This window comes from Oncorhynchus kisutch, linkage group LG4 (assembly GCF_002021735.2).
Source record: "Oncorhynchus kisutch isolate 150728-3 linkage group LG4, Okis_V2, whole genome shotgun sequence".
Classification (NCBI taxonomy): domain Eukaryota; kingdom Metazoa; phylum Chordata; class Actinopteri; order Salmoniformes; family Salmonidae; genus Oncorhynchus; species Oncorhynchus kisutch.
This window is the reverse complement of record NC_034177.2, coordinates 78,187,568-78,214,297: the sequence shown is the minus strand read 5'-3', so window position 1 is coordinate 78,214,297 and position 26,730 is coordinate 78,187,568. Positions and strand designations below refer to the sequence as shown.

At 43.0% G+C, this 26,730-nt stretch overlaps 2 protein-coding genes across 9 annotated transcripts in view; one reads left to right on the top strand and one right to left on the bottom strand.

The window, feature by feature from the left end:
• The first annotated feature begins 594 nt into the window (after nt 1–594).
• LOC109890035 (atlastin-2) lies at nt 595–23,730 on the top strand. Of its 5 annotated transcripts, none has more exons than XM_020481999.2 (15): nt 595–749; nt 7,870–8,246; nt 12,716–12,859; nt 13,045–13,149; nt 13,317–13,367; nt 13,477–13,533; nt 13,657–13,749; nt 17,716–17,854; nt 18,363–18,490; nt 18,605–18,661; nt 18,768–18,839; nt 20,690–21,121; nt 21,463–21,477; nt 21,605–22,105; nt 22,396–22,511. In XM_020481999.2, exons 1-14 carry the CDS (start codon nt 677–679, stop codon nt 21,722–21,724), a joined length of 1,863 nt encoding a protein of 620 aa, XP_020337588.1. In that variant the 5' UTR covers nt 595–676; the 3' UTR covers nt 21,725–22,105; nt 22,396–22,511. The 5 variants fall into 5 exon arrangements, with proteins under 5 accessions (XP_020337588.1, XP_031679568.1, XP_020337586.1 ...); XM_031823706.1 differs by having other exon boundaries at nt 624–749; nt 12,719–12,859; XM_031823708.1 differs by lacking the exon at nt 21,463–21,477 and having other exon boundaries at nt 22,396–23,730.
• Nucleotides 23,731–24,454: 724 nt separating this feature from the next.
• Nucleotides 24,455–26,730, bottom strand: part of LOC109890034 (equilibrative nucleoside transporter 1-like) — a 66,443-nt gene continuing 64,167 nt past the window's right edge. For all 4 annotated transcript variants that reach the window (XM_031823709.1, XM_020481994.2, XM_020481993.2 and 1 more), the window contains exon 13: nt 24,455–26,583. In XM_031823709.1, the coding sequence (XP_031679569.1) occupies nt 26,472–26,583 (112 nt within the window). In that variant the 3' untranslated portion in view covers nt 24,455–26,471. The remainder of the gene's footprint in view (nt 26,584–26,730) is intronic.

The window sequence follows — 26,730 nt, the reverse complement described above, 5'->3', positions numbered from 1 at the left end:
TTCCAGACAAAAGATACCCTGTGTGGATTTTGTTGTGTTCATTGCCACAGTGATAAACTGTACAGCACAAGTCTCAAAGAAGTCTAAGAAACTGGACATTATTGTGGCTGCGGCAGAAAAGTTTTTGTGGACTTAAGGATTTTACATCTGAAGACTTGCAAGGTGTACTGGCGCCGGAAGACCCACCCTCACAGGTTCCCCTTGTGCCTGTGTAGGAATCAGATCGGGTGTATTTTTTACCAGAAAATTTGTTCAAATTATTTATGTATTTCTTTGGTCATTTTTGGGGTAATTTGTTCAATTTTGGTGGGAATCCTGTTTCCATCCCGCCTAGTAGGTGGTGGGATACACATTAAATTGTGTGATCGCCAATATACCATAGAAGAAGAAAAATAAGAGTTCTTTAGGCCTCTTGAGTAGGATTTTAAAGGGTAAATAGTGGAATGGGGTGGTGTTTTTTAAATTATTATTATTATTTATATTCTTAGATAGGGCAAATTTTTCCTTTCCCCCAATTGTATAGTACCTTATCACAAAAATGTAGGCAGACCGTGAACGGCCAAACACTCCAGTCAGTACAGTAGGTGGCGGTGTATTGGATGCGATCCAACAACACAATCCCAAAGAAGAAGGGCTCTTTGACGCAACTACGTGGGATTATTTTAAATAGGACAAGATGGCCGAGGTTAGCGGGCTGAGGAAACGGAATCATTTCGAACAAAACCGCAAAAGACACGTCTTTGACGAAGGTAATTTTAAATTTAAGGAGAATATGTGGAACTGGATAGTAATATTGAGACTGACTGTTACATGAACCTCGTTCGGCGTGCCGTAACCTCCAGTAGCCAAGATAGTAACGTATGTGTTTACTTTTACAGGGACCCAGCCAGTGAAGGGTTTAACGTTTTTGTGTAGTTCATTTCGCTGGCTAATTCTCGCCCGTCAGCCCTTACTCTCACCTGGTCAGGTCTGTCATTTTCGGACCGCGAGTGTTGCCCGCTGTTGAGTTGCGTCTATCCCATGGTCCGTTCAATTCTGAATGCTGATTGGTTAAAACCGCATTCCAGCCGGTGTCTCTTCCACAAGTTACCATCGGCTAAATCTATGACATTAAAATGCCTATACTCTATTCCATCTGACTAAGCAATCCACTGTCTCATAAACCCAGCCAGGCAATTTATCAACTTGATCTCTACTATAAAAAACCTCTAGACATTATCTCGCATTTCTTTTAGGCTAACATTTGGTTTTCAACAGATTGCTGTCGGTCTCAACATTTGCAACATTGTTTCAATATTCAAATTGGAGTTCCAGCTGTCCCATAGTAATGAACGAGTTGGGATGAGAGACCGGTCGGCAGCTTTTCTCAGCCAGTCGAAATCATGAATCAACATAATTTTTATGGACACATACAAGTAACTATCAATAGAAAACAACAGGTAAAACGAACCGACGTGCAGCTAGTTTGAAGTCTTTCCAGCTTCAGTTTGAAGTGATTGTGTTAGCTGTGTTTGGCTAGCTCCTCTGAACAAGTGTCCTGACGAGAGAGCACATTTTCTATGCCAGGTGAAATCGCGCATCATTAGCTCATTGTTATGGCTGTATCCACATAAATGTCACTAGAAAACGGCTTATGCAAATGCGACTACTTCAATGTTATTCTGGCACAGTTTTGACGTGACTGTAAGTTAACCATAGTTGGCTAGCTAGCAAGCAAGGGATAAGAACGTTGCCAGCCAGTATGGTATTTATACTATTTCATCCTACAACAAGATAGTCCCGACACAAATGTAGGGTTGTTACCAAAGCCAAAGGTCGTTCGTTCTATCGGTTCGGTTGCCATATACTCGATCCAGTCGTTCAGTCTTTTTGTTCTGCATCTATGGACGCGAACTAGTCGTAAATAACGTTTTCAATTAAAATATGTAAATCATTATTTAAATATGTTGGTGACCCAGTTGGATAATGCCCTGGAAGCTGGTGCTTTGAGGATATATCGGCACAGTTTGCGTTGTGCCTAAGAACAACAACCCTTAACAACCTGTGGTATATTGGCCATATACCAGACCCCCTCGTACCTTATTGCTTAAATAACACAGTATATTGGCACTGTAGAACTCAATAGCTTTAGTTCATTCTTACATGCGTTGTTTGAGTTGCTTTTTAAAGCAAAGGTCGATTTGAGCGGATGTCGTCAACCTTCTTTTCAAAGTGGTTTACAAAGTTGTCCGCAGGGGAGGATTAAGGAGGGAGGAGAAGGTGGAAACAGAAGGTGGAAACAGTTTCCTAGGGTTAGAGGAAGAAGCTTGACATTTATTGATAGAATTGGCTTTAGCAGAAGAGAAGGTAGAGAGGAGGGTGTGAAAGGATGATGGGTCCTCTGGAAGTTTAGTTTTCCTCCATTTTCGGTCTGCTGCCCGCATCCCTGTTGTGTAAGCTGGCAATGAGTCACTCAGCCATGGCGTAGATGGGCAGAGCCAAGCCGGCCAGGAGGAAAGGGGACAGGAGGAGTCATAGGATGTGGAAAGGTAGAGTTTGGTCGAGGCAGAATCAGGAGAAGGATTTAGCAGACTTAGGGGCGGCGCATGTTTGAACTCTCATTTTTGGATTTAGACAACCAGGAACTCCTTATTGTTTTAATGTTAGCTAGGAACTTCAACTTTCTAGCTTTTCCTTGAAACCAATATTCCACTCTTGGAATAGTGTTTTTGTCTTCTTGCAGGTGAACTGAAACCCTCCAAACCCAGTTAGACAACTAGGCCTAATGTTAATATATGGAAAAGAAAACGCTTTGCTCCTGTGGTTTTGCATGCCCATTCTGTATCCTTGCATCAGACTCATGCAAGGAACGAACAACACCAGATGCTTTTTCTCTCCCTCTGTCAGGTCAGGTGCAACAGCCATCATCAACTCTATTGTAATGTGATATAGGCTAGCTATGTGTAGCCTTCCATTTCCTCAGCTGGCCTAGTCTTGGTTTCACATGGGGAAATTCCCTTGCACCTCTACCCAACACCCCTAGCTAACATCTCTCACTGAACAACAGTTGCAATCTGGTACAATTATTTGGGTAATAATGTTGTTTTTGGAATGTTAATGTATACAGAAATCAGTCAACAGGAAAATGGAAGGTGTTATTTTTGGCAACTTTACTAATGGGGGTCTTTCAAATCCTTTAGCTTTGTGACATGACTCTTGTATCAGTGCAAAATACAGCTGGGTTTGTTTGTGTGGCAATAGTTAACACTCAGTGGTGCTGCACTTTGTCCTTGGTGTGCAGATCCCTTGTTGCAGTTTAACATTTGCCCTGCTTGACTCTGGTCCAGAGAGGGAGTCGTCTCTTGGAGTTGGCACCAGTCCGCAGTGTCACGATGAAGGAGAGGAGGGACAGAGTAAAGAGAGCTGTTTCAGATGTAGATCTAGACTGGCTTCATACATGGCCTGCCAGAGACCCGGTTCAGGGCTGTTTCAGATGCAACAGGAGAGAACTGTGGCAAGATAAGGAAAGATAAATAAGCCTGCCAATTTTAGATCTGGCTCGGTTTTCTCCAAGGATGAGGGGATTGGACTTCCCAGCCCAGTCCCTGCAGAATAGTGTCTCGGTCTCTCTCCTATGGCACCACTGCCACTTAATTTAGCTGACTACTGCTTCCTATTCCCTGCTTTGCTGGACACTTGCATAGAGGGGTCTATGTGTGGGTTATGGTCTATTTTACACTGGACTGATGTTGGACGTTTAGTACAGTTGTCTATATTTATTTTATTTTACCTTTATTTAACCAGGTAGGCAAGTTGAGAACAAGTTCTCATTTACAATTGCGACCTGGCCAAGATAAAGCAAAGCAGTTCGACAGATACAACGACACAGAGTTACACATGGAGTAAAACAAACATACAGTCAATAATACAGTATAAACAAGTCTATATACAATGTGAGCAAATGAGGTGAGAAGGGAGGTAAAGGCAAAAAAGGCCATGGTGGCAAAGTAAATACAATATAGCAAGTAAAACACTGGAATGGTAGTTTTGCAATGGAAGAATGTGCAAAGTAGAAATAAAAATAATGGGGTGCAAAGGAGCAAAATAAATAAATAAATGTATTAAATACAGTTGGGAAAGAGGTAGTTGTTTGGGCTAAATTATAGGTGGGCTATGTACAGGTGCAGTAATCTGTGAGCTGCTCTGACAGTTGGTGCTTAAAGCTAGTGAGGGAGATAAGTGTTTCCAGTTTCAGAGATTATTGTAGTTCGTTCCAGTCATTGGCAGCAGAGAACTGGAAGGAGAGGCGGCCAAAGAAAGAATTGGTTTTGGGGGTGACTAGAGAGATATACCTGCTGGAGCGTGTGCTACAGGTGGGAGATGCTATGGTGACCAGCGAGCTGAGATAAGGGGGGACTTTACCTAGCAGGGTCTTGTAGATGACATGGAGCCAGTGGGTTTGGCGACGAGTATGAAGCGAGGGCCAGCCAACGAGAGCGTACAGGTCGCAATGGTGGGTAGTATATGGGGCTTTGGTGACAAAACGGATTGCACTGTGATAGACTGCATCCAATTTGTTGAGTAGGGTATTGGAGGCTATTTTGTAAATGACATCGCCAAAGTCGAGGATTGGTAGGATGGTCAGTTTTACAAGGGTATGTTTGGCAGCATGAGTGAAGGATGCTTTGTTGTGAAATAGGAAGCCAATTCTAGATTTAACTTTGGATTGGAGATGTTTGATATGGGTCTGGAAGGAGAGTTTACAGTCTAACCAGACACCTAAGTAGTTGTCCACGTATTCTAAGTCAGAGCCGTCCAGAGTAGTGATGTTGGACAGGCGGGTAGGTGCAGGTAGCGATCGGTTGAAGAGCATGCATTTAGTTTTACTTGTATTTAAGAGCAATTGGAGGCCACTGAAGGAGAGTTGTATGGCATTGAAGCTTGCCTGGAGGGTCGTTAACACAGTGTCCAAAGAAGGGCCGGAGGTATACAGAATTGTGTTGTCTGCGTGGAGGTGGATCAGAGACTCCAGAGCGACCTCATTGATGTATACAGAGAAGAGAGTCGGTCCAAGAATTGAACCCTGTGGCACGCCCATAGAGACTGCCAGAGGTCCGGACAGCAGACCCTCCGATTTGACTCACTGAACTCTATCAGAGAAGTAGTTGGTGAACCAGGCGAGGCAATCATTTGAGAAACCAAGGCTGTCGAGTCTGCTGATGAGGATGTGGTGATTGACAGAGTCGAAAGCCTTGGCCAGATCAATGAATACGGCTGCACAGTAATGTTTCTTATCGATGGCGGTTAAGATATCGTTTAGGACCTTGAGCGTGGCTGAGGTGCACCCATGACCAGCTCTGAAACCAGATTGCATAGCAGAGAAGGTATGGTGAGATTCGAAATGGTCGGTAATCTGTTTGTTGACTTGGCTTTCGAAGACCTTAGAAAGGCACGGTAGAATCGATATAGGTCTGTAGCAGTTTGGGTCAAGAGTGTCCCCCCCTTTGAAGAGGGGGATGACCGCAGCTGCTTTCCAATCTTTGGGAATCTCAGACGACACGAAAGAGAGGTTGAACAGGCTAGTAATAGGGGTGGCAACAATTTCGGCAGATCATTTTAGAAAGAAAGGGTCCAGATTGTCTAGCCCGGCTGATTTGTAGGGGTCCAGATTTTGCAGCTCTTTCAGAACATCAGCTGAATGGATTTGGGAGAAGGAGTGAGTAAAGTTAGGAGCAGTCTGGCCACGAGTTACAGTAGATTACCTTTTTACCTGATTAACACGGGGACTCTTCCATTTCCTGTCCTGACCTGCTAATATGCGCGTGTGGACTGGTGTAAACTTCACGTCTGCCCATGTGGGGGAGATTCTGAGGTGTCAGGAGCTGGGGGTATTTAAATTCAGTTTTAGTGTCACTGCGGCTACAAAGGAACTCTGGCATTGATGTCTGTGACATGGATGTCCGTCTAGCTGTAGAATAAATTCATAACCTGTCTTGTTTTTAAGTGTTTTACTTGCTATATTGTATTTACTTTGCCATCATGGCCTTTTTTGCCTTTACCTCCCTTCTCACCTCATTTGCTCACATTGTATATAGACTTGTTTATACTGCATTATTGACTGTATGTTTGTTTTTACTCCATGTGTAACTCTGTCGTTTTATCTGTCGAACTGCTTTGCTTTATCTTGGCCAGGTCGCAATTGTAAATGAGAACTTGTTCTCAACTTGCCTACCTGGTTAAATAAAGGTAAAATAAATAAAATTGTTGTGATTTTGTTTACTTTTTTAACTGATTTTTTTGGTAGTGTTTATCTAGCAGTCTCAAACCCACAGTGAATTATGTCTGTTGACAGACCAGACAGTCATTATACCAGAATCAGCAGGATGCCTCTCCAGTGTAAGCTCTGCTCTGGAGAATGCTGTCCTGTTCTCTCATACCTTCTGTTCGGCAACCCCTCTCCTGGCATCAGCCATAGAGCCCAGTCAGCCCACTGCTGTTTGCCGTCTGCAGAGAACAGCCTTGCGGTAAGCCCTCAAACCTGCCTTAGACCAAATCCTCACTCTGAGTTTTGGTACGAAGTGTTTGTTTGGACTGTCAGCTCAGGAAGGAAATGTCATAATGGGGAGAATAAGGTTTTTCCTTGGAATCTTGCTTGGTGTTGTGAACCATACCTCTCCAAGGGTCTCCTTGACACAACTGTTTTTGGTTAATACTTGTCATACCAGTTCCCAGGGTGTCTGTTTATTGTGATGGGGAGGGACATCTCTGATGTAGAGGACATTTCCCATACCTGGAGGGGAACGCCTACCTTTAGACACCCTTTCATCGAAAGATTAAAAGACCAAACAAAGTGATGTTGTGATATTGAGCTCCTTGATGTCATAGCCCAATAAATCATTGTATTTGTGACATGCTTGGTAAACAGGTGTGGACTAACAGTGAAATATCTACAGGCTTGGACATAGAAAAGAGGCTACTGCACAGTGTAGATGCTATAGACATTGACTCACATATGACCCATTTGTAGGCCTAGTACTTCATCTCATAATACCACTGGCTTTTGTCCCCCTTTCTCAGATATGTTTCCTAATACCCAAGTGTGTGCACTGCAGGCCTGTGGCAATGTACTGGCATCATGCTAGAGGTTATCACAGGAGTGCAAATTCGTTCCTGTCCTGTTTTTTTTTCACGTACAGTTATATAACCCCGGAACTTTCCGGTCCCATCCCGATAAAAATCACTCCCGTCCCATGTTCATTTTTAATGCTCAGAAATCAGAAATAACTTCCTCCATTAGCTACTGGTCTGTCTGTCCCGGCTCTGTGGCCGCATAGCGTTAGCAGAAACCAATACTGTTCTCAGGGCAAGCCTGGTTTTAGCTGGATTCACCTAGTCAGTCTGTCATGGAAAGAGCAGGTGTTCCTAATGTTTTGTACACTCGGTGTATAGTAGGCTCTTTTTAATATATAAATATATATATATATTTTTTTTTTAATTAAATGCTCCACACAATAATTGCTATTCCTCTCCTGTCCCAAACTTGACTCTAGAACTTCACTCAAACTTGACTAAGAACTTCCCACCTATTCCTGCTGGAATCCCGCAGGACTTGTAAGACCCGCTGAAGTCCTGTTACCTTTTCAACCTCTGCAGCAGGCAACAAATATCATGGCCAGGAACCTTCATGGAATGGCCTATAATATGTACAATGCCTGATGGAAGTTCAGATGCTGGAATCCTCTAAGATGATAAGAATATTGGCAACATTTTTTGAAGAGGATCCTGACACTTCTCTGTATTGTCCTTGTGATGTGTAAAGTTTGAATTGCACCATGTGCACTCTCTCCCTGCTCTTAAGGTCATGACACCATGTGTCCTATTCTCTCTCAGGTGCGGGTGGTGTGGAAGATGTTCCTCTGTCCCTGCCAGATCGGAAGCCTCCTCCCAGGATGGCGCCTCGGGCAGAGGCGGATAGCGAGACAGACGAGGAGTGGGAACAGGCCCCAGAGCTGACTGCTGCCTATCAGAGTCCTGTCAAGGAGCAACCTGTAGAAGAGGTGGTGGTGGAGGAGAAGGCTCGGCCCATCCAGATTGTCCTGGCTCACGAAGACGACCACAAATTTGAGCTGGACACGGCGGCTCTGGAGAAGCTCTTACTGCAGGAGGATGTCAGAGACCTTAATGTGGTGGTGGTGTCAGTGGCTGGGGCCTTCCGTAAGGGCAAGTCCTTCCTGCTGGATTTCATGCTCCGATACATGCTCAACCAGGTGAGAACAGGTGCACATATACAGTGCCTTCAGAAAATATTCAAACCGCTTGACTTTTTCAACATTTTGTTGTTACAGCCTGAATTTAAAATGTGTTAAATAGAAGAAAATATTGGCACTACACACAATATCCCATAATATAATGTATTATTATTTATAAAGCTGTATAGTCTTCAGTCAAGAAGTATTCAACCCCTTTGTTATGGCCAGCCTAAATAAGTTCAGGAGTAAAAATGTGCTAAATAAGTTGCATGCAATAATAGGGTTTAACCTGATTTTTGAATGACTCTGTACCCCACACACAATTATCTGTAAGGTCCCTCAATTGAGCAGTGAATTTCAAAAACGGATTCAAGCACAAAGACCAGGGAGGTTTTCCAATGTCTTGCAAAGAAGGGCACCTATTGGTAGATGGGTTTAAAAATAAACTTTGAGCATGGTGAAGTTATTAATTACACTTTGGATGGTGTATCAATACACCCAGTCATGACAAAGATGCGTCCTTTCTAACTCAGTTGCCGGAAAGGAAGAAAGCTTCTCAGGGATTTCACCTTGAGGCCAATGGTGACTTTAAAACAGCTACAGAGTTTAATACCTGTGACGGGGCAAATCAACACATCACCGAGTACCACTGTTCATATTTTCAAGCATGGTGGTGGCTGCATCATGTTATGGGTATGCTTGTCATTGGCAAGGACTAGGGAGTTTTTTATATATTAGAGTAAAGTAGAGGAAAACGTGGTTGTCCACTTTCCAACATACAATGGGAGACAAATTCACCTTTCAGCAGGGCAATAACCTAAAACGCAAGGACAAAACTACACTGATGCATACCAAGACAACGTTGAATGTTCCAGAGTGGCCTAGTTACAGTTTAGACTGATCTATGGCAAGACTTGATAATTGCTGTCTAACAATGATTAACAACCAACCAACAACCATGATTAACAACCCAGAGACTCCCAGCTGTAATCGCTGCCAAAGGTGATTAACATGTATTGACTCTGGGTTGAATGCTTATCTAATCAAGATATGCGTTTTATTTTTCATAAGTGTACGACATTTTATTTTACTTTGACAGAGTTTTGTGTAGATCTTTTTTTAAAATTTATTTTAAGGAAAAGGAATTTAATCAATTGTCATCCTTTTCTGAAGGCACTGTACCTACAGTATAGACAATTCACTACAAAATACTGATTTCTCTGAATCATTCATTGGGCAGATCAGGTTGAATGAAGGTTTTGCTGCGCTAAAAGGAAGAACCAATTTAACTGTCTGTTAGTTGGAAAAACTGTGGTTTAAAAGCACTTTCTGTCAACTTCAACAATCTATCACGTCATTAACACACCCCTGGGTGTAGGGTTAATTCTAAGGTGTTGAGTAACGCTGCTAACCTTTTCAGGGTAAATCTCTGGGTTGCCGGTTCAATACCAACATTTGTAAAGCAGTTTGGAGATCCTGAATAAACCCTGTATTAGTCTTGGATTTCCAGATGAATTATCCACCTACTGACCTGATTGTTACCTGGCTGATTTTACATAATGTCCTCCATCTAGGGGTTGATGAAACAGGAAGTCTGCTAATGGCTCTAAATGGATGTTAGTAGTTATTCTTTCCTTTGGGATTAATTTAGTAGTGTGAAATTCCTTCAGGACATCTTATTTTTAGCCAAATGCATTTTCCATTCTTAGACTGCTAGATAATTAGCCTTGTCTTCAGGTCATTTCACATACTGTAGTTCAAAAGCAATTTGTCTCATTAGCATTCCTTTTGCTGAAATATGAATTTCTCTGCCAGTTTCTGGGACAAGAGCTTCCCAAGAGAAGGGCATGCATTACCAAGGCTGCATCACTAAATTCCAGTGCAACTTTCTAATCAGCCTCCAGGGGTTATGTTAATGTGTCCACTGTCAAGGATTTGGCTTGAACCATGTGTCGAAATATTGTTTTTTTGTTTTTACTTTGAGAAATATTTATGTAGCTATAGGCCTAGATTTGGGAATGTCTGGTGTTTTCTCGGCACAGAATAAACATGGATGTATAATCAATATTTCTACCGATGACTTGAATCTGAGGGAGAGAGTGGTGAAGAGGACAGTCAGTCATGCCCTCCATCAGGACAGCCAAGCAGCAGCCAGCGATTGCAGGGCCAGTATCACTTTACAGACCACAAAGCGTTATTATAGGTCTGGAAGCTTGGGAAAGCTTTATCTTTATATAGTTATAGCTGCCTCAAACTCTCACTGTGTAGTCTGCTGCTAGTTTCCCTGCCTGCCTGGGTCTGTTCCTCTTATGGTCTGTCACTAGTGCTGAAACATTTTATTTATTTATTTTTTATTTTTTATTTTTTTTAAGCAACCAATTGACCAATGTCTGTTCAATTATTTGAATTCCATTGTGTTTTCCTGTGAGCTCAATGCGGACATCAGTTGCTCTAAAGATAAATCTGATCCAGCCTGAACTGTGCGATGTAGTAGGGAGTTGTAGTTTCCAACAGGCCAATATTCTACATAGTTTAGCACACACAACGTGGTAATTAACTACAATGACCATAATCCATTGCACGTATCCATGTCCGGTCTTTTACTTTGCATGGTATCTCTACCTGAGATTGCATGATCGAAGTGATTTTATAGTTGGTATTCTTTGAACTCCAAAATAGTGATTTTTGTTAGACAAAATAGGCAGCAGCACTATAGAGCTGAGATGATGACTTGGAATTAAGTAATAAAGTCATTAAATAAAACATGTAATACACACACCTGAAATATTTTATTAAAGTTGTGAAATAAATTATGGTTATTAATAAGTGGTTAATAAGTGATAAGCATTAATGGGAAGTCACTACCATGATGGAACTGTTATTAATGGTTTTATTCTGTGTTACTGAACTTCAAAAAGCACTATCTGACCCACTGAATGATCTGAGGACCGATGCATAGGAGAAGTGAACTTGAGGTCACAGTGGGGTCAGAGGAGCAGTGATTGCTAGTGTTCTGAGAGACAATGCACTCCATCGCCTTTAGGGTCAGGTATTCAGGATTGCTCTGATTGTGTTGCCTAAGTTCTTTCACAGCAACTCCAGTCCCGAAAAAACAGAAGTAACTGCAGAGATTGAGTATTCCCCCCATGTTAGTCTCCAGCGGGTTATACCCTTTAGATATCTTTAATTACGTCCCAGGCAGGTGCTGTTTTGGGGTCTTGGTCTGGCCAACCTAATTTTCCTCCTGGTGCTGATCACTCTCTTTTACGGCCTAGAATTTGAACACTCCATTCCAGTCACATTTCCTGCTGGATAGAGAACTCTGCTCTTCTGTGTGTGTGGCAGTTTGACTGACTGGACTGTTTGGTTAATGTCCTCAGAGGGAGGAGACCGAACTAAAGCTTGTTATCTGAAGCCTGCCTTGTTTAGTAGCGCCGTGCTATCCTTGTTTAATAGCGCCGTGCTATCCTTGTTTAATAGCGCCGCGCTATCCTTGTTTAATAGCGCCGCGCTATCCTTGTTTAATAGCGCCGCGCTATCCTTGTTTAATAGCGCCGCGCTATCCTTGTTTAATAGCGCCGCGCTATCCTTGTTTAATAGCGCCGCGCTATCCTTGTTTAATAGCGCCGCGCTATCCTTGTTTAATAGCGCCGCGCTATCCTTGTTTAATAGCGCCGCGCTATCCTTGTTTAATAGCGCCGCGCTATCCTTGTTTAATAGCGCCGCGCTATCCTTGTTTAATAGCGCCGCGCTATCCTTGTTTAATAGCGCCGCGCTATCCTTGTTTAATAGCGCCGCGCTATCCTTGTTTAATAGCACTTGATTATTATCTCTGTATTAACACTGCTGCAGGATGTGTATTTTAATAGCTGTGTGATATCTATCACCACCAGGCATGGTTAGTGCCTGCTTCGGAATGCTGCCAGTAGACAGAGCCAGGTTCACTTAAGTAATACCTTTTTAGGCATGAAATATAGCATACCATTTTGTATAATTTGGCCACGCTCTCCCTGTAATTAAGACCAGCCCCGTAGGCCACGCCCTCCCTGGAATCAAGACCAGCCCCATAGGCCACGCCCTGTAATGAAGTAGTAGAGTAATGCGCGCATACTTCTAACGGACTTGTTTTCACAACAGCAGCTCATATCCTATTAAAGGTGTTCTTCAGACTTAAGTTTCTTTTTCTTTTTTACTGCCTACACTGAAATGAGTCTGACATGATGTTGCGTTTGGCATAGGCTGTGTAAAATGACCCTGATCTCAGGACACCAGTGGTTTGAATGTGATACCACACTGACCTCCAGTGGTAGTAAGTTGCAAATGCATGTAAGAAATAGCAGTATGCCTATTCCTTCCTTTGATTACTGTTGGATTCTTTCCACATTGCCCAAATGAAACACACACTTGCCTACAGGAATCAATAACTTGTTTCCTATACTGACCACTCACACTCCCTCTGTCTTGGTACCCCCCCGCTCCTGTCACAGCAGCAGCAGCAGTCAGACTCATGGGTTGGGGCTGATGATGAGCCACTGACAGGGTTCAGCTGGAGAGGAGGCTGTGAGAGGGAGACCACAGGGATCCAGGTCTGGAGTCAGGTGTTTGTGGTCAACAAGCCGGATGGGAGCAAGGTGAGCCCTACTCTGTGACACACACACTGTTATTAACATTGAGAGGAACACCACAGTGGCACAGTCGTGTTTTGTGTATGATCTTATGTCCATCCCTGCCGCTCATACTGGCTGTACTGTCTTCAAGTGGATTTCCATCATGTTAATGACCTAAAGGTGACCTGTAATATCCTAACCCTTGACAGGTTGCTGTTCTGCTAGTGGATACACAAGGAGCCTTCGACAGCCAGTCTACCATAAAGGACTGTGCAACGGTTTTTGCCTTGAGCACCATGACCAGCTCTGTACAGGTGAGTCTATGATGGACCTGACTGAGTTCTCACTGTTTGATTACATACCCATAAAGGTGCACACATTGTGCCAGTTGAGTTAATGGTGTGTTGTGGATGGAAAGGGCTGGTTGATGTCAAGAACTGGCCTACGTACAAAGGATATTTCATGGTCTAATTCTTTTCAGGTGTATAACTTGTCCCAGAATATTCAGGAGGATGATCTTCAGCATCTCCAGGTATACACACTATTCCTCCCCATCTTAATGAATACATTAGACATTTGTTGGTGTGTTTGAAAACAATATTAAGGCTATGACTAACATTGTATTTTCTCTATCTGTTTAGCTCTTCACAGAATACGGCCGGCTTGCTTTGGAGGAAATCTATCTAAAACCCTTCCAGGTGTGTTACTGTCCTGAAAATGGATATTGTTTCTTCAATATATTCAACATGCAAAGTTTGGATGTGCACATTTGTCCTCCCTGAGCACATTCTCTCAGTAACCCTGTCTGTGTTGTGTTCCAGTCTCTCATGTTCCTCATCAGAGACTGGAGCTATCCATATGAGCACAACTATGGACTGGAGGGAGGTAAACGCTTTCTAGAGAAGAGACTGCAGGTAGGTCTGGAGAAGAGAATGGGGCCCATGATGGATCATTTAGAATGGGCTCCTCCATATTTAAACCTAGTATCTAGTCCAGTGTGGCTTTTTCTGAGGGGAATTTCCACTACAGTTTTGAACTAAATTATCTCAGCAGAATTGTAATATGAATTTTGTTCACTGTCTCTGTGAATGGAAGGACGCTCGCAGTAGTGGAGGCTGCTGAGGGGAAGGCGGCTCATAATAATGGCTGTAACGGAGCGAATGGAATGGCATCAAACCATGTGTTTGACACCATTCTACCTATTCCTCTCCAACTGTTACCAAGAGCCCGTCCTCCCCAATGAAGGTGCCACCAACTCCTGTGGCGTGCAGTATCACTTTTAGTGGAGGATCTGTAAGGTTACTTTCTAAATGTGATACATTAGTTACTGTCAAATTGTCATCAAACATAACTTTTGGATTTAACAAATCTGATTACGGTTACTTTTGGATTGTATTCCCTTTTTAAAGGACAAATCCACCCAAAACCACTTCATATAATATACAGTGTTTTGGTGAAGAAATGTTTAATTTTGTCCATTTAACAAGGTTGGTGGCAACAAGAAAATCGTTGTGGAAATCTGTTGCAGCTCAAGTCGACTACAAAACCCGCAATGCTCTCTATGGGCTAGCTAGCTAGCAAACGTAGCTACACACAATAAGTCAATATCCGCATGTGAAGTAGCTAGTTAGTGCAGTTTGTTTAAATTATTTTACAGCTATCAGTTTAGGAGTCTCCAATCTCACCATGTTCAACCTGCAGATCAATGTGCCTTACAGAGTGGAGTCTGTCATTTGCAACCGCACCATGCAATGCACCCTGGACTGAAGAGGCAGACAATAGGATACATGTGTCCTCTGTTAAATTACACATTTCTTGTGGTAGGAATATCGCAAAAATCTGATCAGTGGCTAATTGGAGAGAAGACCACCTCCCGTGTTATGACATTGGCCAGTATTGAACTCTCTCATATGATGACTGACGTTTTTGCGATCTAAAAGTCGTATTCCTTTCAACTTCCAGTGTTGTGAGAGCGGCTTTATCACAATGCTACGTCATATATGAATGCTTCCGCTCGGTGTTTGAGATCAATTGACACTCTTTACCATGGCACTTTGAGATTTATCTTAAACTGCAAAACCCTTACGCACCACTGCACTTTGTATACCAGGGTTGGCTGGCCTTCTCTAGTCACTCGTAGGCTCAGTCACTGGTATACTTTTATTTACAAAGCCATTTTGGGTTTACTACCTTTTTTATTTGTGCATTTTATTGTTTAGAAATGTCTCTTTGTTCGCTGGACTTTATCCTGCTAACTGTTCCAAATGTCCCAACTGAATTTGGTAAAAGGGCTTTTATGTTCTCTGCGCCATCATCTTGGAACACCTTACAAAATACTTATAAACTGGAAGAACTTGTCTCGCTTGGTGTTTTTAAATCAATGATGAAGGATTTTGAGGCTGATTCCCTGACCTATCAATGATTTTAATTTGCTGTTTTATACTCTTGTGAATTCAATGGTTTTTACTAGATTACTTGTAGTTTTTCGTGTTGTCTGTCTGTATTTTTTTTGTAATGACTTGGTGCTGCCTATCTTGGCCAGGGCGCTCTTGAAAAATAGATTTTAATCTCAATGAGCCCTTCCTGGTTAAATAAAAAAATACCAGCCGAATAACTCCGATACACATTAAATGACCAAGGGAATTGATAGAACATCGCTCAGATGTACAAAAGCAATATAACAATCAAAATGGGTGAATCTTTACTTTGAGGCATTAGTAGAAGACAAGAAGGGTCCATCAAACGCATTTGCAGGATTCCTGATTATGGATGGTCATTTTCAGTAATCTATATAACCTGTAATCTGTAGTTTTCTGATCATATTGGGACTCCCTGGTTGTCTTTATCTAATTACATTAAATATTTTTAATGGATGCTCAATGTTTTTTTTTTTCAAGGCTCCAACTCTCATGATTCCATTTGGCAAAACCACTCCCACCATCAGAAGTTGCAGCCATTGCACTCTTTCCAAATAGCCTATGTTTTTGTGGTGAATTACTTGTAAAGCTACATTTTTTTTATTAGTTCCAGAAGGCCTACAGTGTTGGATAGTTGCTAAGGCTCTATTTGGCTGTTATTGTTTTACATTTTATTTCAGATGCAGCACTGTTAGCTACTTGGCTGGCTAGCATTGCTAATGTAGAGCAGGCTTCAATCATGAGACTAGGATTCCTTAGTGATTTGCCTGTAAATCTTATGTTTTTTGGACTGTTTTAAGAGTCGCTAAGATTAAACTTGGCTCTAATAGCATGCTAGCTAACCAACATCAGACACATTAACTTAATTTCTTTTTTTTTGGTGTAATGCAGTTGATTGTCACCAATGACATGAACATACACTACACGGCCAAGAGTATGTGGACACCTGCTCGTCAAACATCTCATTCCAAAATCAAATCAGTGTATTTGTCACGTGCGCCGAATACAACAGGTGTAGTAGACCTTACAGTGAAATGCTTACTTACAGGCTCTAACCAATAGTGCAAAAAAGGTGTTAGGTGAACAATGGGTAAGTAAAGAAAGGCTACATACAGGCACCAGTTAGTCAGGCTGATGTAGTATGTAGATATGGTAAAGTGACTATGCATATATGATGAACAGAGTAGCAGTAGTGTAAAAGAGGGGTTGGTGGGTGGCGGGACACAATGCAGATAGCCCGGTTAGCCAATGTGTGGGAGCACTGGTTGGTCGGCCCAATTGAGGTAGTATGTACATGAATGTATAGTTAAAGTTACTATGCATATATGATAAACCGAAAGTAGCAGCAGTGTATAAAGAGGGGGGCGGGGGGTACACAATGCAAGAAGTCCGGGTAGCCATTTGATTACCTGTTCAAGAGTCTTGTGGCTTGGGGGTAAAAACTGTTGAGAAGCCTTTTTCGTCCTAGACTTGGCACTCCGGTACCGCTTGACATGCAGTAGTAGAGAGAACAGTCTATGGCTGGGGTCTTTGACCATTTTTAGGGCCTTCCTCTGACACCGCCTGGTGTAGAGGTCCTGGATGGCAGGCAGCTTAGCCCCAGTGATGTACTGGGCCGTACGCACTACCCTCTGTAGTGCCTTGCGGTCAGAAGCCAAGCAATTGCCGTACCAGGCTGCTCTCGATGTTGGAGCTGTAGAACATTTTGAGGATCTCAGGACCCATGCCAAATCTTTTTAGTTTCCTGAGGGGGAATAGGCTTTGTCATGCCCTCTTCATGACTGTCTTGGTGTGTTTGGACCATTCTAGTTTGTTGATGTGGACACCGAGGAACTTGAAGCTCTCAACCTGCTCCACCACAGCCCAGTCTATGAGAATGGGGGTGTGCTCGGTCCTCCTTTTCTTGTCGTCCACAATCATCTCCTTTAGTCTTGGTTACGCTGAGGGATAGGTTATTCTGGCACCACACAGCCTACAGGGAGGTCAGAGACCTGGCCATCTCGTCGTTGTCGGTGATCAGGCCTACCACTGTTGTGTCGTCTGCAAACTTAATGATGGTGTTGGAGTCATGCCTGGCCATGCAGTCGTGGGTGAACAGGGAGTACAGGAGGGGACTGAGCACGCACCCCTGTGGAGCTTCAGTGTTGAGGATCAGCGTGGCAGATATGTTGCTACCTACTCTCACCACCTGGGGACGGCCGTCAGGAAGTCATGGAGATGAAATGCACCCTGGGAATTGTAGTAGAAGAGGACAATGCAGAAACTTTTTAAATGACTGAAACGAGGATTGTGCAGTATGACTAACAAATGATAACATCATATTGTGTGTTAAATCTTACAGTAGTACATATATACAAACAGCATAACTGATTATAAAGTGGCGGAATTGTCCTTTAAACTTGTGCTTTAGACAACAGACCAGTGTCTTGGATATTATGTAACAGCTGTGTGTGTTTTCTACAGGTGAAACAGAACCAGCACGAGGAACTGCAGACCGTGAGGAAACACATCCACTCCTGCTTCTCCAACATCGGTTGCTTCCTACTGCCCCACCCCGGCCTCAAAGTGGCCACCAACCCCATGTTTGACGGCAGATTAAAAGGTGAGGCCTCCCATTGCAGAGAATAATCCCTTCCACCCTCCATACTCCACTAACCCCCTTCCACTCATCCTCCATACTCTACTAACCCCCTTGCACCCCCCTCATACGCCACTAACCCCCTTCCACTCATCCTCCACTAACCCCCCCCCCCCCCCTTCCACTCATCCTCTATACTCCACTAACCCCTCCACCAACCTGCTCCACTAACCCCCTTCCACTCATCCTCCATACTCTACTAACCCCCCCCCCCCTCCACCAACCTGCTCCATACACTACTAACCTCGTTCCATCCCCTCCATAGTCTACTGACCCCCTTCATACTCTACCGACCCTTTCCACCCCTTCCTCCGCCGATACTTCACTTCCATTCCACCTGACGCTATCCCATCCTCAGTGACTCCCAGACCCTTTTCTTAATACTGAGGTGGAGAGGCAGTTTAAGAAAATAGTTAACCCCTGGAGGAGACATTCTTGGGCTTTACTATGCTTCTGGCTGTGTTCTTTGTAGACATTGATGGTGACTTTAAGGAGGCACTGGGTAATCTGGTGCCCTTACTGCTGGCTCCTGAGAACCTGGTGGAGAAGGAGATTGGAGGGGCTAAAGTGACCTGCAGAGATCTAGTGGAGTACTTTAAGGTGAGCACTATGTTCTCCCATGGCTTATAAACTACTTTAAATGCCTGAAACTTCCTAGCTTCTCGTCACAACTGAAGTTATAGAAAACACATTTTCTCCACGGCTTCTTCCCAGGCCTATATAAAGATCTATCAAGGGGAGGAGCTTCCTCATCCTAAATCAATGTTACAGGTATGTACTGGTTTGATCCACATTGATAAGTTTTGAGCAAGCTTGTGGGGGTTTTCTCTTATCTTGCTCAAACCCTCTTTGTATTTGACTGTGCTCTGTTACCTAGGCAACGGCTGAAGCCAACAACCTTACAGCAGTTGCTGGAGGAAAAGACACTTACAGCAAAAGCATGGAAATGGTTTGTTCACCCCTGGCTTGTTACACGAACAATGTATAGTGCATTCTGACCCCTTCCCTTTTCCCACATTTTGCTACGTTACAGCCTTATTCTAAAATGGATTAAATAAAAACATTTCAAACAACAGGTTTTTAGATTTTTTGCAAATAAAAGTATAAAATTATAATAATAAAAGTATAAAACTGCTACCTTATTTACCCCTTCCACCCCCTCCTCCATACTCACCCGAATGTATTCAGACCCTCGGAATTGAGCTCAGGTGCATCCTGTTTCCATTGATCATCCTTGATGTTTCTACAAATTGATTTGGAGTCCTCCTGTGGTAAATTCAATTGATTGGACATGATTTGGAAAGGCACACACACCTGTCTTTAAGGTCCCACAGTTGACAGTGCATGTCAGCAAAAACCGAGCCATGAGGTCGAAGGAATTGTCGGTAGAGCTCCGGGACGGGATTGTATCGAGGCACTGATCTGGAGAGAGGTACCAACAAATTTCTGCAGATTTTATGGTCCCCAAAACCAGTGGCCGCCTCCATTCTTAAATGGAAGAAGTTTGGAACCACCAAGACTCTTCATAGAGCTGGCCACCCGGTCAAACTGAGCAATCAGAGGAGAAGGACCTTTGTCAGGGAGGTGACCAAGACCCCGATGGTCACTGTGACAGAGCTCCAGAGGTCCTCTGTGGAGATGGGAGAACCTTCCAGATGATCAACCATCTCTGTAGCACTCTAATCAGGCCTTTATGGTAGTGGCCAGACGGAAGCCACTCTTCAGTAAAAGACACATGACAGACCTGAGTTTATCAAAAGGCACCTAAAGACTCTCAGGCCATAAGAAACAAGAATCTCTGGTCTGATTTAAACCATGATTTAACTCTTTGGCCTGAATTCCAAGCGTCACATCTGGAGGAAGCCTGGCACCATCCCTACGGTGGTGGCAGCATAATACTGTGGGGGATGTTTTTCAGCGACAGGGACTGAGAGACTAGTCAGGATCGAGGGAAAGATGATCGGAGCAAAGTACAGAGATCCTTGATGAAAACCTGCTCCAAAGTGCTCAGGACCTCAGACGGGGGCAAAGGTTCACCTTCCAAAAGGACAATGACCCTAAGCACACAGCCAAGACAACGCAGGAGTGGCTTCAGGACAAGTCTTTGAATGTCCTTGAGTAGCCCAGCCAGATACCGGACTTGAACCCGATCAAACATCTCTGGAGAGACCTGAAAATAGCTGTGCAGCCACGCTCCCCATCAAACCTGACAGATCTTGTGAGGATCTGCAGATAAGAATGGGTGTGCCAAGCTTGTAGCCTCATTCCCAGACTCGGCTGTAATAGTTTCCAAAGGTGCTTCAACAAAGTACTTAGTAAAGGGTCTGAATACTGGAACTGTGATTAATACATTTGCAAAAATGCCTAAACCTGTTTTTGCTTTGTCATTATGGGGTATTGTTTGTAGATTGGGGGGGGGGGCAATTTGATCCATTTTAGCACAAGGGTGTATTGTAACAATATTTGGGAAAAATGAGTGTGTCTGAGTACTTTCCAAATGCACTGTATCTACACACATTCCAAGCAGATTGGTTTACTATTGCTGTTGTACTCGTGCACACTACATGTTACTGTTTTTAAATGTATGTGAACTGTAAAGTCTTGTCTAATGTATTTTTTGTTATGTGTTGGACCCCAGTAAGACTAGCTGTTGCTATTGGAGATTCTAATAAAATACAAATTGTCATAATACAAATGTAACCAATGAGGTCATTCGTAGAGGTAATATTTTTGCCACTAGTCTTTGTTAGTCGGTGTAGTAATCTATTTGGTTTGTGAAATGTGGTGTTTCCCTGCTAGGTGTGTGGAGGGGACAAGCCCTACATCGCCCCTGCAGACTTGGAACGCTGCCACGAGGAGTTCAAGGAGTGCTCGGTGCGTCAGTTCCGCTCTGTGAAGAAGATGGGAGGGGAGGACTTCTGCAAGAAATACCAGGAGCAGCTGGAGGGCGAGCTGGATGAGGCCTATTCCAACTTCCATAAGCACAACGAGGGCAAGAACATCTTCTACGCTGCACGCACACCCGCCACGCTCTTCGTTGTCATGTTCACCACCTACATCGTCTCAGGGCTGACCGGCTTCATTGGAATGAACACTATTGCCGTGCTGGCCAACCTGGTCATGGGCGTGGCTCTCATAACTCTCTGCATGTGGGCCTACGTCAAATACTCAGGGGAGTTCAGAGATGTGGGCACCATCATAGACCTGTTGGCAGAGACACTCTGGGAACAGGTGGGTGCTGATATGTCTGTGGATAAGTGTTTTGTGTGTTCATAGATTTTTCTATTAAGGATAGAAGTATGGATGCAGGAAGTATATGTTTATTTAGCATGTGTGACTCAAAGCCATGTGAAGCTGAGAATTCTTCATGTTCTCCACTGTCTGTGATGATTCCTTCCCCTCAGAGTCCAGATTTTTAGTGGCCCTCTGGTTCCCCATCAGCCCTGAACTCAATCGCATTATCCTTCACCAGCCCTATCCAATGAGCTACCAGCCTTTTTTCCTTTACCATCCAATCAGCCTACCCAATCTGTTCTTCTTTTAATCTGATCTTGCTCTCCTCTCCGCCTCAGATGACTGCCAGAAAGGTGAGGTGGAGGTTTCTCTTCCTGCCTATGTTCCTGGTTCAGTGCACTGTGTGTTCTGTCTTTGTTTGGTTGTTTCCCTGATTTTTGTCGCTCTTCTCTGCTAATTCCTCACCTCCCATGTCTCCAGGTGCTTTCCAAACTCTTTGAGTTGGCCAGGAGTCGAATCACGTGGCACTCTTTCCTACCATCAGCAGCAATGCAGAGAAAGAGACTCTCCTCAAACAACAATGACAAGAAGACTCACTAACCTTTCTGGCTAGCTGCTTGGCTCTTTATTTCCAAATGCATCTGCAGTCCACTCTTGTCATTCCTTGTGACATATGGGGCTGGTCTTAATTACAGGGAGGTTGTGTTTGCCTAGTTCATTCTACATGTAGAATATGCAGGTTGGCACTCCCTAATCTTCTGATTGTAATCACAGCAGGCCCACTGGAATTGGCCTACTGACTAGTCTTAAATCATCTCAACAATTATTTTTATTTTTTTATCCATTTGTTCATTTGCCATTCTGCTCTTGTCATTCCTTGTGGCCTATGGGGTCTGTTTGTCATTACAGGGAGGTTGTGGCTGGTCTTAGTTACAGGCAGGTTGTGTCTACGTAGTTCACTCTGTTCCATGTAGAATGCAGGTTGGCACTCTCCCTACTCTTCTGATTGTAATCACAGCAGGCCAACTAGAATTGGCCTACTGACTAGTCTTAAATCATCTACAATTTTCATAGATTTTTTGTTTTAGCCATTTGTTCAATTGCCATGATTGGAGTTTAGTTTTTGCGATGTTTATATTAGTTTTAAATGATCATGCATGTTTTCAGTCTGTATGTTAGACAGAATCTCTTCTCCATTTGTCCTCATGTTTTCATTTCTATTGATTTCATCTCATGTCATGTCCCTTTGTGCTCTCCTCTTCCCTCTCCAGGTGTTGAAGCCACTGAGTGCACAATATATGGAGGATAACGTTAGACAGACTGTGGTTAACTCCATCAGAGCCAGTCTGACGGAACAAGCCACACAGCACGCAAAATTAAAGTCACACTGACCCCTCCTCCTGCTATTACTCTACCATCCACTCACCCCACCCCTTCACTCAGTGCTAAATCCTAGGACTGTGGCACTGTGCAAACCAAAGTTTACCCTGCACAGGCCCAGCCAGCCTCCCTGTCTGCTGTAGTGGCCTGTCTTACTGCAGGCTACTCTACTCTTGGATCCCCCCCCTGTTGGAAGGTGGACAATCAGCGAGTTAAGAAGTAGTTGCCGGTCTGCTCTCACCTTTACCACAATTTGACTGATTCACACGCAACCCCCCCATACACACCTATGTCAGGATTTTAAATTATGAAGAGTTGTTAGGTTTGCTGACCCGGTTTTAGTGTTGTCATATTAAGCAGATTGCAATTGCTTGGTTTCAAGGTTAATTCAGGGAGTCCCAGCTCTTTGATGGTGTGCCATTGGATGCAAGATGAACTGTCTGCATAGTCATGCATACTATAGCCTAGCCAGTGTTCCTACCCTCTCTCCTGATACTGTTTGGTTAACAGGGGTGGATTTTGAAATCCTTTTGAGCCTCTTTAGTTTTAAGATACTGATGTTTAATCTTGCTTTAGTGTCTACCTACCAGTGTTATCTACTGCATGGTATTAGACAAACACAGCATAGCACTATAATAGGCCCTAGAGCTCAATCTATTGTGCTTAGCAGGGGAATGTAATTCAGACAGTTTCATTAATTTGCCTTTCTTGAAAACCCACAGGACAGTGGGAGTGATCAATGGTATTGCACATCTAGTTTTTCTTGTCTATACAGCACTAATGATATCAGTTAGGTCAATGCTTTTGTACCAATTCCATCCACAACTGTCTCGCCTAGGAACGTGGCAGTTGTACAGTTCATTTAAAAAAATAGGGAATGATGTATGACACATTTTACACTTTGTATAAATTCTAAAGTGTTGGCGGGGTGTTTTTTGTTGATTGGCCTAGTGTGGTTTAAGGAATGTTTTGTGATTGGTCTTAGTTGCATCTTTTTCTGTGATCTACTATACTGGTACGTAAACAAACTCTAGGCTAGAGCATTTAGATTCCACCCCGGACAAAGCTTTCTGGAATTTGATAAGAGGGTCGAGATTGTCTTTTTAAATCACTTCCTGTAATTTATTTTTCAATAAACAAGTACATTGACCTTATTGATTAAAATCGATAATCTACTGTTGACTCCTTGGTTTTGCCCTCGTTCCAATAAACAATCATGGCTTGCTCCCGCAGTATTCAACAATATAGATGTCAATACAGTGGGTATAAAATTGAAGCTTTATAACTAAAGTCACACTGGTAGTTTAATATCAAAGTCAGATTTGTTGTAATAACCACCATAACTGTATCTTGTCTTCCCAGTTTACTGGACACATCCTAAGCCAGTTAAGGTTGGTCTGTGAAGATGGAGACCCCTCCCCCAATACATTCATTACCGGTATCCTCAGCTATACCCGCTGTCCGTTTCAGTGCATGGTTCTTCAACTACCACGATCTTGTATGAAACGTGTGTGTGTATGCAGTAAGAGTAGCCAGAGAGCGTTATCCCAAGACTCTGAAAAGGGATGTCCTTGTCCAGGCTGACGGTAGGATTGTCACATCCTCTAACGGAGCGGAGATTAAGTTAGTCAGTTGCTGGGTAAAGTCACAGGGTAAAGTCAGCTCTTATCAGACCACAACTATTCTGCCATTTAAATGTATTAATTTAACCTTTTAACTAGGAAAGTTGGTTAACAAAATATTTACAATGACGGCCAAACCTAGACGACGCTGGGCCAATTGTGCGCCGCCCTATGGTACTCCCAATCACAGCCATGGTTCGATTCCAGGCTGCAACACAAGGTGCTGTGCCACTCGGGAGCCCCAATAAACAACTGCTCCACAAGGTTATTTTGTATACAAATTCAGCAGACTGGACAATTTTATATAACAAAGCTTTAAAGTCAAACACTTGTTGCAATGTAATATTTTAATATTCACAAATGCTACAGATATGAATGCTGGACATGTGGTTAGATCTATTTTTGAAACTTCAATCATTTTACATTTCAGTGCAGGTAGAGTGTCTTAAAAATAGATTTTTTTTACAGGACTGCTTCATTTTGTAGTGTACAATAACTTTCTGGATCAGACTTTCATTCCAATCAGGATGAGAAGACACATTGTGCGGTTGAGATGCAAATGGCTGTTAATAGGATGCATATTGGAGAATGGGTAATAAAAATAAGTCAATTGCAACTTTAAAATGTAACAGGCACATTCAGGGCTCTAAAATAACATTCATCAGTACCACTGGAGCACCAGAACATTTTATATCATTTGAGATCTAGCCAATATGAATTCTTGCTAAGTCTGAAGCACATTGACCTTTAATTTAGCAGAAGCTCTTATCCAGAGTTGACTTAAAGGAGCAATTAGGGTTAAGTGACTTGCTTAAGGGCACAGACAGATTTCACTTAGTCTCAGGGACTCAAACTAGCAACCTTGGTTACGGCCAAACGATCTAAACAGCTAGGCTACCTAGTGCCCAGGATGTAACCCTATAAATGTTCATTGAAATGTAAAAGTCAATTGTGGAAAGAGGCTTCTACAGTATGTAAAAGCACCATTTTCCTATTGAGATGAATTACATAAAATGTCAAGGTCTCTTTAGAAACGTCAAGTTTGTGATGAGGTGTAAGAAATCGGCCATTTATTATTTGCTATGATCATTGCTATCCTTTTCTTTCGGTGCCCCCAAATGTTTGGCTATACTGGTAAAGTTACCAGGTTGTTGGCTAGCTAGCTAATGAGGTAACAACCATGACTGAACAAGGTGTAAAACAAAATGGTACACGGCCCACAAAGAGTTTTACAACGGTTTATGAATGTAAAATGCAGCCCCCCCAATCCTTTACAGGTAGATAAAAAAAACTTTCCACCAGTAATATGGGCCAAAGATCTTTCGAACTGTTTGGGCTAGAAACAAGCCGTTTTCGCTGTAGCAATGGTGCAAGCATGACGCTAACGATTATGCGCTTGGGAAACAACAGTAGAGCAAAGCCTTATTACAATTATGAATATATATACACACACACACACACACACACACACACGTTTGTTGCACTGGTGCGCCCAAATTAAAAAGTATTAAAAATATTTTGTCGTACTTTAAAGCCCTCAGCACGTTGCATTCTTTTTTTTTTTCTTCCATAAAAACAACCTGATTGAGATGAACCAGGCGAATTTAAGTTGTGCCAATCCGGTTTTAAAATAGAGCACTCAGAACTAGATCTGATACAAAATGTTTTGATAAAAAAAACAAAAATGGCAAACTGGCAGAACGAAGTGAGTTTTACAAACTCTCCTACCCTCACCGTTCACAACACATGTAATTAATAACTACATATGTCACTGTGGTAAAGATATTCAAATACTATAAAATACCTTTACATGGCAAGGCTATACCACAATGAGCATTTACACACTTACCTAGGCTGGTAAAACTCCATTGAGATTTAGAATGCCTATACAATTCAACGATAACACACACCAAGACATAAGAATCCAGGTAGTTTCACAATCCATATAAATATACATGGCTCATACAATTTACGGCTCATAGCGGCATTTTGATCAATAAACTGAAATAATCCCTTGAGTGGAGAGAACTCCTGTCTTCCACCATGGTCCTTGGAGGATGTGAGAGACATTATAGATGTTGGCAACGAGAACAAGATATGAGAGCGGTAACATAGGCAGCTGAACTAGATGAACTTTGCATTCTTTCATAATGAAAGAGTATCATCAGTCAGTGGCAGGAGGGGAAGCACAGACTCTCGGAGGCTGGCTGCTTCTGAGTGTACTAGCGTTGCTCCCGTGTGAGAAGAACAAATCAATTAACAGAAAAGTTCACCACCTCCTCCAACCCCCATCACTTCCTCCACGGCAGGTTGGTTAGAAGAAAGTGTTCCTGGGTGTTTTGGGTCTAGATAATGATTCTGAAGACGAAGGACAGGGCTGCTCCCAGAGCCAAACCCAGAGACAGGAAGAACGCCATGATGGCGCCGGCTGTCTCCGCTTCGTGTTGTGCCACTTTCCTGTATGGAAACACAGGAGGGACAAAACAACATGACTAGGAGGAGAAAAGAGGACTGTACACACCTTTGTCGTGAGTAGCGTGTGGTAGTACAGTGTTTCTCAACACGTGTTTGCAGGAACCGGCAAGCTATGGTTCCCTTCTATGG

Coding starts and splice junctions, on each gene's coding strand:
- LOC109890035 (XM_020481999.2), top strand. CDS start 677: ATGGCCGAGGTTAGCGGGCTGAGGAAACGGAATCATTTCGAACAAAAC. Junction 8,247..12,715: donor TCCGATACATGCTCAACCAG/GTGAGAACAGGT, acceptor CTCCTGTCACAG/CAGCAGCAGCAGTCAGACTC. Junction 18,840..20,689: donor ACAGCAAAAGCATGGAAATG/GTTTGTTCACCC, acceptor TTTCCCTGCTAG/GTGTGTGGAGGGGACAAGCC.